The sequence below is a fragment of the Pyrus communis genome, chromosome 9, assembly GCF_041283825.1.
Source record: "Pyrus communis isolate YQ-2024b chromosome 9, ASM4128382v1, whole genome shotgun sequence".
NCBI lineage: Eukaryota > Viridiplantae > Streptophyta > Magnoliopsida > Rosales > Rosaceae > Pyrus > Pyrus communis.
In genome coordinates, this window is record NC_142573.1 from 4,901,909 (window position 1) to 4,913,968 (window position 12,060).

A 12,060-nucleotide genomic window follows, 5' to 3' on the forward strand; every position below is an offset into this window, starting at 1 on the left:
GCCTTATAGTTGATAGGCATTGTCAGACAAGTGGTCGGCAAGAAGCATAGTTGGTAGGCAATAGATGCAGATATCAAATGGATTGGTAGGCAAAACAAAAGAAGACAACACGGACAATGCATAGGTGTATTAGATTGAACAACTGCAGTCTTAAAGCTAAGTCCTGCAGGTTCTATGCAAGTTGATCCCAAAAGCCCAGTCATTGTATTATTAAAGTCTTCAATGCTTTTATCGCCTTGTTGGTTAGACGGTTAGACCGTATGTCAATCTCTAATTAATAAATCCAAGCAAAATTAGATTTCATATACAACATTGCTAAATGATCCCAAACTTCTCTAAATGTAGAAAACTTTGCAAGTTGCACGCCAATGGTCAATTACAACAGCATTGATGATCCAAGTAATAATTTTAGCATTGTTCATCTGCCAAGTATCGAGCAATTCAACACGCTTTTACTCCGTAGTATCGGATGTAACGGTAACATCTTCACATACATAACCCTACATTCCTTTTTCCATCGACAAATTCTTTAGTCTCACTCCAATAGCTTGAAGAGATTCATCTTTTACACCACCAAAAAATTAGCAAAACATTGAAATTGAAAATGCCAAAGCCATCGTCCTTAACATGCAGTTATCTGACTCTCGCTAGCTCTACACGCATCAGTTTCTTCTCCTCATATTCCAATTGTGATCTCTCCAAATGCAAATGCAATCACAGAGAAAGTTACAGTATCCTGCAAAGTGACCTGCCACCAATCGCTTACAAACATAAGAATTTTTCTAAGGCGGAAATAGTTGGACTTCTAATCTCGGGGAAACAGTTGGAGCATTGAAGTTCCACTTTTCCCTGGTACAAAATTTTATCGACTTCTTATCCAAAATAACTACGAAGAGTAGAGAGCTCGGGTGATGGGAACAATGTTGATCTTCTTTATTTACTTTCAGTTTTATTAAATCATTTCAGAAATAACTTGTAAATCACCGCAGAAACACCGCTCTCATATAATTTTGTTTATTTTTTGGATTTTTATATCAATTATCAACATCAAAATTTGCTAACGTTAACTTTGACCAACGGCATATTAACCATATATCAACGGCATATCCACATTTTTAAAATATGCGATTAACCACACCATTGAAAAACCATATATCTATTCAGGTCAGATTGAATTCATCCTTCATAGCAGATGCTTTAATAATTTTGTAGAACAAGAGCCATGTTCCAAATCTTCCAGGACCCAGCCCAGTTAAATTCAGAAAAACGAAACTTTGGTTTACAAAGAACCACTCTATAGATACTAGCACATGAATAATCCAATAGTAAAGGGCCATTTGGGACCACACAATACAAAAGTTTAAAGACCAAATGTTAAACAGCTAAGTGACACATTAAGAGGACAAAGAAGTCACAGAACCAACAGTCTGTTCATTGATGTTCCACCCAAACACCAAAAAAAAAAAAAAAAAAAAAGGGCCTCCTTTACCTAAAGCCCATTTAGCAACGTTTTGAGGTGCCACATTTATGGAGATAAATCATGCTTGTTATTTCTTTTCCGTTTGGATCAAGAAATTCATTCGGCTTGACTGCTTGGGCATTTTTGAAAGAAGAGGAGGCACCTTTAAAAATTCAAGTATCTTTTTCGTGACAATTTCAGTTAATTTGTCCAACTTGTTACTAAAACTCTAATTTTTTTACTCGTTTCTAAAATATATTCTCTAATTGTTGTATTATTATTGACACACCCCGACCGAGATCGGAGCGTGCTGGCCGTCACACGAAGGTGACGTAGCCATGTGCACGTGCGGAAGCTAATAAAGTAGTAATATAAAGGTACGAATAATTAAAACTAGCATACAAAGTCCTAGAACAGGTGCTAGCACAAGGGAAATAATAATTCAGAGCAGGTCTATAGCAGTCCAAACGAAACGACAATAGTGGTACGCTCGAAGGCGACCCTACAATGGTGAGTGTCTGTCAGAAACGCCGAAAAGCCCTCTGGGGAAACCACCGCAACGGCTAAGCAACTAGAACCTGGAGGGGCGCAAAACAAAAGCGTGAGTGGGCAAAAACAAAGCTTCGAAAACCATTTATAAAATACCTTCTAACCCCTCGCCGTAAAACCTGTATACTTCCCAGAAAATATATATACGCATAGTACATGTGCTAAGCATGCTCAAATATATGCCATATGCTCGATAATATGCCATGCCGACATCTCATAAAGATATGCAAATGCTCAGGTATAATCATATCAACATCGTGTAATCTGGCAGCCGGAGTCACCTAACGTGACCTGTACGGCTGCATATAGAGCTCTAATCTCAATCCCAATATCTGAACCTGACCACGAGTCGGAACCACCTAAAGTGGTCTATGCGACAGGACTGGGTGTAAATAAGTGCTACGATCACGTGAAGCCTGGGCGAATAATCGCGGGTCACCTACGAGTCGGAACCACCTAATGTGGTCTGTACGACAGGACTGTGCACCTAGCTTGGATCCAAGCTGAGCATAAGGTGCGGGAGGTGAACATCACGTGAAGGCCTGTGCCCTGCTCAGGGCGGGAGCACTAACACCGGGGGTGCAGGTTATGAGCTCTCTAAACATCTCAAACTACTGCTGAATGTAAATGCGAATACCACTTACCTGGCACTTACCTGTGCGTCCACAGCACCCAATATGCATATATATATGTATGCCACTACTAATGCGTGCAATGATGCATAAACGATAATAATAACAAGCATGGCATAAGGCAAATAACCCTTTTTAAATCAATTTCTGGGAATATAAATGTATATAGGTATATACGGAAAACAAAAGCCCACTCACTGATACGTGGAAGGGTCGTAGCCCCCCTGCCTCGCGTGACCACGCTCGTCCTCGGGGTACGTGTCACCTGTGCAAGCTTTCCAAAACCGGCCAACTCCACAACCAAGGATTCTAACGTCCAAATTCAACCAACGAGCCACTCCCAAGCTCCTGGGAACCTCACCAACACATCTACAAGCTGAAAATGGTACCACTGGACTCCTCTCAGCCTCACGAGCTTGATGGTGTACTTAGTTCCCTCGATCTGCTAAGGTTTGAGGGGTTTTGGGTTTGTCCGTACAATTTCAATGGAGAAGAGAGAAAGGGAGCACGGGAGAGACAGAGAGAAGACAGAAAGAGAGAGAGAGAGACAGTATCTGTGTGTGGAAGTGTGTGTGTGGTCCAACACATGCCACCCCACACAAAACAACCCACAACGTGACAAAAACGAACTAGGGGCAAAGTCGTAATTTCACACATGCATTTCGATATTTCCGGGACGGGATGTCACAACCTTCCCTCCTTAAAAGAATTTCGTCCCGAAATTCAAAACAACCAAATAATGACCCCTAGTGGCCAAAGAACAAACGAGGATACAAATCCCTCATCCGGTCTTCTGTCTCCCACGTAGCTTCCTCAACTGAATGGTTCCTCCATAAAACCTTCACTAAATTCACCGTCTTGTTCCTCAGAACCTTCTCTTTCCAATCGATGATCGTCACCGGTTCCTCGTCATACGTCAAGTCTGGATTAATCTCTAACGGTTGAGGAGGTATCACGTGAGATGGATCAGCAACATAGTGTCGGAGTATAGACACGTGAAAAACATTATGCACTCTAGCCAACTCTGGAGGTAACTCCAACCTGTAAGCTACCTCACCAACTCGTTCTGTGACCACGTATGGTCCAATGTACCTGGGACTCAACTTCCCCTTTTTCCCAAACCGTACGACACCTCTCCACGGTGAAAGCTTCAGAAATACCCAGTTTCCGACCTCATATGTTCTGTCAGTAGCATGCCGATCCGCTAGACTCTTCTGCCTGTCCTGAGCTGCTTTCAGGTTAGACTTGATCACCTGAACATTCTGAGTAGTCTCCTCGACAATCTCTGGACCCACCAAAACTCTCTCACCAACCTCTGACCAGCATAACGGTGTGCGACAAGCTCTGCCATACAAAGCCTCAAATGGCGCCATGCCAATGCTCGAATGAAAACTGTTGTTGTAAGCAAATTCCATCAAATCTAACAGCTGGTGCCAAGCATCACCAAACTGCAACACCGAAGCTCGCAGCATATCCTCCAAAGTCTGAATAGTTCTCTCTGACTGTCCGTCAGTCTGTGGGTGATACGCCGTACTATAAAGTAATCTCGTGCTCAAAGCTTCCTGAAAAGCCACCCAAAACTTAGATGTGAATCGTGGGTCACGATCCGAGACAATACTCACTGGGACACCATGATACTTCACCACCTTCGAGATGAACAACTCCGCTAAACGGCTCAAAGAATACTTCTCTCTCACTGGAATAAAATGAGCCGATTTAGTGAGTCGATCAACGATCACCCAAATGCCGTCAAAGCCATTTTGTGTACGCGGCAACTTGTACACGAAATCCATGGTGATATTTTCCCATTTCCACTCTGGAACGGGAAGTGGCTGCAACAACCCAAACGGCTTCTTCCTCTCTGCTTTAACCTGCTGACAAACAGCACACCTACTCACATACTCGGCTATCTCCCTCTTCATACCCGGCCAATAATAAAATGGTCGAATGGTATGGTACATTTTAGTAGCTCCTGGATGCATGGCATAAGCCGAGATATGTGTTTCATCGAGAATTTCTTTCTTCAATTCTCCACTATTAGGCACGAACATTCTACCCTCTAGCATTAACATGCCATCCGAATCTCGAACTCTGAGATCTCGCCTCTTTCCTTGCTCTCGAGCTTGAATAAGTTCTTAAGTCTCCTGATCAGCTACCTGAGCTTCAAGCACCCGATCAACAAGTATCGGCCTAACTTGGAAATTAGCAAGTAACGCCACATCTCGATCTTCGGTTTCTAACCTCACTCCCGTAGTACGTAAATCCGCCAAAAGAGGAATACGACTAGCGTACAACGCATTAATGCGACCCTGAGACTTCCTGCTAAGTGCATCAGCCACTACGTTCGCACGACCAGGATGATAATCAATCGTGCAATCGTAATCGCTGAGCAACTCCAACCACCTCCGCTGGCGAAGGTTAAGCTCCTTCTGAGTAAAAAGATATTGGAGACTCTTGTGATCTGTAAAGATCCTGCACTTCTCTCCGTAAAGATAGTGTCTCCATAACTTCAACGCAAAGATGATAGCAGCCAACTCCAAATCATGCGTAGGGTAATTCAACTCATGAGGTTTCAACTTCCGCGAGGCATAAGCAATCACCCTACCATGCTGCATCAATACACATCCCAGACCATTCAAAGAAGCATCGCTGTAAACCTCAAAATCACCACTATCGTCTGGGAGTGCCAAAACAGGTGCATGAGTGAGACAATGCTTCAACTGCTGGAAACTCTGCTCACACCTATCATCCCACTCAAATTTAACATCCTTCCTCGTTAACCTCGTCAACGGCAAGGCAATCACCGAAAAATCCTTAACAAACCTCCGATAATACCCCGCCAATCCAAGGAAACTTCTCACCTCGGTGACGGTTCGCGGTTGCTCCCAACTTTCTACAGCTGCAACCTTCTGAGGGTCAACCCAAATACCCTGAGCAGAAATGATGTGCCCCAAGAACGTAACTTGATCTAACCAAAACTGGCACTTGCTAAACTTAGCATATAGCTGGTGTTCCCTCAACCTCTTCAACACCAAAGTAAGATGTCGAACATGCTCCGCTTTCGACTTAGAATACACCAGAATATCGTCAATGAAGACAATAACAAATCTATCCAAGTAAGGTTGGAACACCCGGTTCATCAAATCCATAAAGGCGGCTGGTGCATTCGTCAAACCAAATGGCATAACCAGAAACTCGTAATGACCGTAACGAGTTCTGAACGCCGTCTTAGGGACATCATCCCTACTGATCTTCAGCTGATAATAACCAGACCTCAAGTCTATCTTGGAAAATACACAAGCGCCTCTCAGCTGATCAAACAAGTCATCGATACGAGGCAATGGATAACGGTTTTTAATCGTCATCCGATTCAGTTGCCTGTAGTCGATGCACAGTCTCAAAGTTCCATCCTTCTTCCTCACAAACAGAACTGGAGCGCCCCAAGGCGAAGTACTAGGCTGAATAAATCCCTTATCCACTAACTCCTGCAGTTGAACTTTCAATTCCCTTAACTCCGCGGGAGCCATACGATAAGGAGTTAAAGAAATAGGATTAGTACCTGGAAGTAACTCAATGGTGAACTCTACATCTCGATCTGGGGGTAGACCAGGTAAATCCTCCGGAAAAACGTCAGGAAAGTGTCTGACCACTCTCACATCCTCAACTCTACTAGGAGCGGCCTCATCCAACACCACATGTGCTAGGTACCCCTGGCAGCCTTTAGACAACAACTTTTTCGCTCGCAGCGCCGAAATAACACCATGTCTCACCCCACTTTGCTCACCCACAAAAGTAACCTCAGGTAGTCCAGGTCAGTGAAACGTAACTACTTTCCCGTAACAGTCAATGTTGGCACGATAGAAGTGTAACCAATCCGTGCCCAGAATCACATCAAAATCCACAATATCTAACGGGATAAGATCAGCTGACAAGGCAACACCCTCTACGATCACTGGACACCCTGGGTAAACACAATCTACAACACATCTCTCTCCTCTAGGCATAGCGAACTCTAAATCGTACCCTAGAGGTGTGGGGCGAGGTTGCGTCACTTGAGCATATGTATGAGAAATTACGGAATGTGTAGCTCCACAATCAATTAAGACTCTAGCAAAACAACCAAGAATGTTCAACGTACCCATAATCAAGTCTGGGTTGTTCTGTGCCTCCTGCAGAGAAATATTGTGAAGACGCCCCTGTCCCTGCTGACGCCCGCCGCGGCCTCTGCTCGCCTGAACGCCGCGTCCCTGAGCACCACGCCCTTGACTGGGCTGACCCGACTGTCTCGAAGACCCTGCACTGCTAGTGGCAATCTCACCCTGCTGATACTGTCCTCCCTGGTACCACTGAGAACCACCTACTGGAGCTGGAGGATACGGCATATAGCCGCCTGAATACTGAGGATAGCCACCCTGGGAATAGGGATCCTGGGGGTACTGATACTGCCCCGGAGCATAAGGGACAGCATCACCCTGATAGTGGTAAGCACCACCTCGACCCGTCTGGCCGTAACTACTAGGACCCTGGATCTGCTGGAGCGGTGCAGGTGGTGGCATAAAGGTCTGCTGCGGTTTCTGCTGCTGCTGACCCTGGGGACAATTCGCCGCTCTATGTCCCACCTGTCCACACGTGAAGCAACCACTGCTACCACGTCTACACTCGCCGAAATGCCGGTTGTTACACCTGCGACAAACTGGGGCTCTGCCTCGCCCACCATCACCCTGCCTCTGGCCTCTAGCGCCACCAGAAAATCTACCTCCACGACCCTGTCCAGTGGCACTGAAGCCACCACTCGAAGAACTCGAGCTAGCACCACCCCTCTTGAAGTTCTGAGTCTGACGGGGCCCGAGCGATGCCTGACCTTTACCTTTGTCGTCTTTCTTCGAATTGCCATCTTTCCCTTCATCACTATCGCTCGACATATTCTCAGAGTCTTCGATCCTCACCAATATCTCATAGAAGTCCTGGTAAGTCTCGTTGTGGACAGCAGTCGCCATCGAACGCCATTTCTTCTTAGTACCTTGGCGGAAGAGACGGAGCATCTCCGCCGGATTACCAGCGACATCAGGATGATAACGAGACAAATCTGTAAACTTGCGGTAGTACTCATTCGCCGACATCTTCCGCTGCTTCAGTTCAGTAAACTCCTGTTTCTTTCTATCGATGTACTCAGGGGGCACATACCTCCTTTTGAACAAATCTGTAAAAACATTCCAATCCGTCCTCTGCTCTGGAGTCAACCTGCGAAGCTCCTGCTCCCACCCAGCTGCAGACTCAGTATCCAGGAACCATGTGGTCGTCTCGACCCACCTCTCCATAGGGAGATTTCCCTGGTTATGCAATACACGGAAGGTCTTTTCTACGTGTTCTAGCCAGCGCTCTGCATTCTCATGCCCCTCACTGCCCTTAAACTTATCCAACTTCAGATTATACATAGTCTCCAGAGGAGTCCTCTGGGGAGGGCGCATCACTGACTGAAGGGCTGTAGCGAAGACTTCCCCCAACTGAGCGACATCGGGGAAGTTAGACTCGGAAGTACGACGTGGTTCCCGACGAGGAGGCATAATTCTGACAGAAGACACCAAAATCATTAGAAAACTCACAAGGACACAGGACTGCCAAACCTAGGCTCTGATACCAAACTGACACACCCCGACCGAGATCGGAGCGTGCTGGCCGTCACACGAAGGTGACGTAGCCATGTGCACGTGCGGAAGCTAATAAAGTAGTAATATAAAGGTACGAATAATTAAAACTAGCATACAAAGTCCTAGAACAGGTGCTAGCACAAGGGAAATAATAATTCAGAGCAGGTCTATAGCAGTCCAAACGAAACGACAATAGTGGTACGCTCGAAGGCGACCCTACAATGGTGAGTGTCTGTCAGAAACGCCGAAAAGCCCTCTGGGGAAACCACCGCAACGGCTAAGCAACTAGAACCTGGAGGGGCGCAAAACAAAAGCGTGAGTGGGCAAAAACAAAGCTTCGAAAACCATTTATAAAATACTTTCTAACCTCTCGCCGTAAAACCTGTATACTTCCCAGAAAATATATATACGCATAGTACATGTGCTAAGCATGCTCAAATATATGCCATATGCTCGATAATATGCCATGCCGACATCTCATAAAGATATGCAAATGCTCAGGTATAATCATATCAACATCGTGTAATCTGGCAGCCGGAGTCACCTAACGTGACCTGTACGGCTGCATATAGAGCTCTAATCTCAATCCCAATATCTGAACCTGACCACGAGTCGGAACCACCTAAAGTGGTCTGTGCGACAGGACTGGGTGTAAATAAGTGCTACGATCACGTGAAGCCTGGGCGAATAATCGCGGGTCACCTACGAGTCGGAACCACCTAATGTGGTCTGTACGACAGGACTGTGCACCTAGCTTGGATCCAAGCTGAGCATAAGGTGCGGGAGGTGAACATCACGTGAAGGCCTGTGCCCTGCTCAGGGCGGGAGCACTAACACCGGGGGTGCAGGTTATGAGCTCTCTAAACATCTCAAACTACTGCTGAATGTAAATGCGAATACCACTTACCTGGCACTTACCTGTGCGTCCACAGCACCCAATATGCATATATATATGTATGCCACTACTAATGCGTGCAATGATGCATAAACGATAATAATAACAAGCATGGCATAAGGCAAATAACCCTTTTTAAATCAATTTCTGGGAATATAAATGTATATAGGTATATACGGAAAACAAAAGCCCACTCACTGATACGTGGAAGGGTCGTAGCCCCCCTGCCTCGCGTGACCACGCTCGTCCTCGGGGTACGTGTCACCTGTGCAAGCTTTCCAAAACCGGCCAACTCCACAACCAAGGATTCTAACGTCCAAATTCAACCAACGAGCCACTCCCAAGCTCCTGGGAACCTCACCAACACATCTACAAGCTGAAAATGGTACCACTGGACTCCTCTCAGCCTCACGAGCTTGATGGTGTACTTAGTTCCCTCGATCTGCTAAGGTTTGAGGGGTTTTGGGTTTGTCCGTACAATTTCAATGGAGAAGAGAGAAAGGGAGCACGGGAGAGACAGAGAGAAGACAGAAGGAGAGAGAGAGAGACAGTATCTGTGTGTGGAAGTGTGTGTGTGGTCCAACACATGCCACCCCACACAAAACAACCCACAACGTGACAAAAACGAACTAGGGGCAAAGTCGTAATTTCACACATGCATTTCGATATTTCCGGGACGGGATGTCACAATTATACACTCACTCATACTAACAAAAATATGCAATTCAACACTGTTTTATATAATAGAGTGAGAAAACAAAAAAAACGAAGGAAAAGAACTTAAAAATTCAATAGAAATTTTGTAAATACTTTAACTATGTTAATATACAAATTTTTTGGAAAAAAAAAGAGAGGGCACATTTCCGTATAAATAAAAATTCATAAACCTTCAGGCCTCGCTTAGTACGAGGAATTAGACTGAAATGAATAAGCAACTATTTACAAAGTACGTTGAAAGAAGAAATGAAAAAACTAAGACCAACTTATCCATTCCGATCATCTCCAAAATGGGAGCATAAGAAAGGGAGAAATTTATTCTTATTTAATCCTCTTACAATCTCTCAAAACGAAAAATAATTCTCATCTATCTTCCATATCCTTGAATGGCTGGAAATACATTATTTCATACAAAAGTACAATAGCAACAGAAAAACAAAATTAAAAGGAAAATATGGCTGGAATACACATGCATGCAAGAACCATATAAGTTGAATACATTGAACCTTGCTACAATCAGCAGAGTCAACATATTTTTCTAATGTAACTAGAAGTTTTGTATTCAACATAACAAAATATTGTGTGCTTAGATTTTATTTGGCACACAGTATTGTTAAGCTAGATTGTGAACTAATAAACAATGAGATTATACTTTTGGTAGATGCTTACACTAATTTTAACAGAAAGACACACAAATAAAAAACCATATTCCACAAATAAAAATAACAATAAATAAATAAGTAAACAAATTAAAAAAATAAAAAAATGCTAAAAACTCTTTCAAAAATAAGACTTTCTATAAAAAAATTTGTCATTTCATTTTTTCTTTTACGCCAAGTTATAATTAACGTTAAACTTTTAACTAACAGAGAATCCACCCGGAGTCGTTTAAGAAAGCCTCCTAATCATTTCTGCAAAAACAAATGCAAATAGGTTTGGGAAGCGCCCATAGACCCAATAGCGGTATTGCAAAGACCTCCTCAAATTTAGGAGCCGAAGTTGTGATGCGGGTAGAGATAATTACGCAGGTGACGTTTTTCCACGTAACGTGGGTGGAGTCTGACATTCTCAGATCAGAAAAGTGGTGGTCCCGCGCAGTTATCGTGAAGTTCATGTGTTGTTGGAAGGCATATGCATTTTGCGTGGTTGCCACATGCTCCCACCTTTCCTCTGCGTCCTCCACGTGGTATAGCGTGTCCAAATTCAAAATTACACAACTTTTCCTTGACGTTCTCGTGTCCATCTTTCCGCAAACGCCAAAGCCCAAAGGTCTGGAAAACTTGTTCCCTCGATTTTTATATTTTGAGTGAAATTATTCATATTATAATTTACTTTACAAAAGTTTAATAAGGTAATTTGGTTAACAAATATATAGATAATTTGTAATTAAATTCAATTATTTTTTACTTTACAAGTATTTTTGGTGAGTTTCTTGTACATCTTTCCTTTGAGTCATGGCACACGAGTATTCGCTCATCTTGAATTAATTGAGGTTATTGCCATTATTAGTTTGAGGTTTTTAATTTATAAGTGAGACATCAAAGACTTTATTCATTTAAATGACGAGTTTAATTATATAAGAATTAAAATGTGTTAGTTTAATTTCTCTAGCACTCTGTTGTAGTGATGTGAATTCATTGATTGCAATCCAATAATTTATTGAAATCAAATTCATAAGACAATGATTATATATACTCAACAATTAAACTCATTTATATTGAACTCAATTTATAGGAACCCAAGCTTATAAGTTGAGTATCCTTAGCTTAATTGAAAGTGCATGCAACATTGCTACTCATCCAGTCACGTAACACCCAAAAAAAAAAAATTCTTCTTAATTATATAGAACAAAAGTTTTTGTATACCAAATATTTCTTTATGTAATAATTCTTGCTAACCAGGGTACCAATCATTATTCTAGACGAAATAATAGATCAATGCTAAGGCCAAAAAGAAAGTAAAATAAAATTGAGAAATGAATAATAAGATATTATATAGTACCTTAGTAACATATATATATATATATATATATATATATATATATGGTCAGGATCAGATGACACACCTTTAACACACTTTCTTCTAGTTCCTATTTTGTAAAATTTTCAAGATATGACCCGTCTGTATTAAAACTTAGAGAACTCCAAACCTATAGACATT

The 12,060-nt window shown here is 43.0% G+C and overlaps 1 protein-coding gene across 2 annotated transcripts; it reads right to left on the minus strand.

Annotated features, from left to right (window-relative positions):
• Window positions 1-1,838: 1,838 nt before the first annotated feature.
• LOC148694080 (uncharacterized) lies at window positions 1,839-9,453 on the minus strand. 2 transcript variants are annotated; one of them, XM_088700751.1, is made up of 5 exons: window positions 9,382-9,453; window positions 8,509-8,580; window positions 6,779-8,208; window positions 2,839-2,905; window positions 1,839-2,037 (listed from the first exon to the last, which is right to left on the minus strand). In XM_088700751.1, exons 3-5 carry the CDS (start codon window positions 8,202-8,204, stop codon window positions 2,031-2,033), a joined length of 1,500 nt encoding a protein of 499 aa, XP_088556877.1. In that variant the 5' UTR covers window positions 8,205-8,208; window positions 8,509-8,580; window positions 9,382-9,453; the 3' UTR covers window positions 1,839-2,030. The 2 variants fall into 2 exon arrangements, with proteins under 2 accessions (XP_088556877.1, XP_088556878.1); XM_088700752.1 differs by lacking the exon at window positions 1,839-2,037 and having other exon boundaries at window positions 2,835-2,905.
• Between the last annotated feature and the right edge of the window lie 2,607 nt (window positions 9,454-12,060).

Coding starts and splice junctions, on each gene's coding strand:
- LOC148694080 (XM_088700751.1), bottom strand. CDS start 8,204: ATGCCTCCTCGTCGGGAACCACGTCGTACTTCCGAGTCTAACTTCCCC. Junction 2,906..6,778: donor CAACCCAGACTTGATTATGG/GTACGTTGAACA, acceptor AAGCTTGCACAG/GTGACACGTACCCCGAGGAC.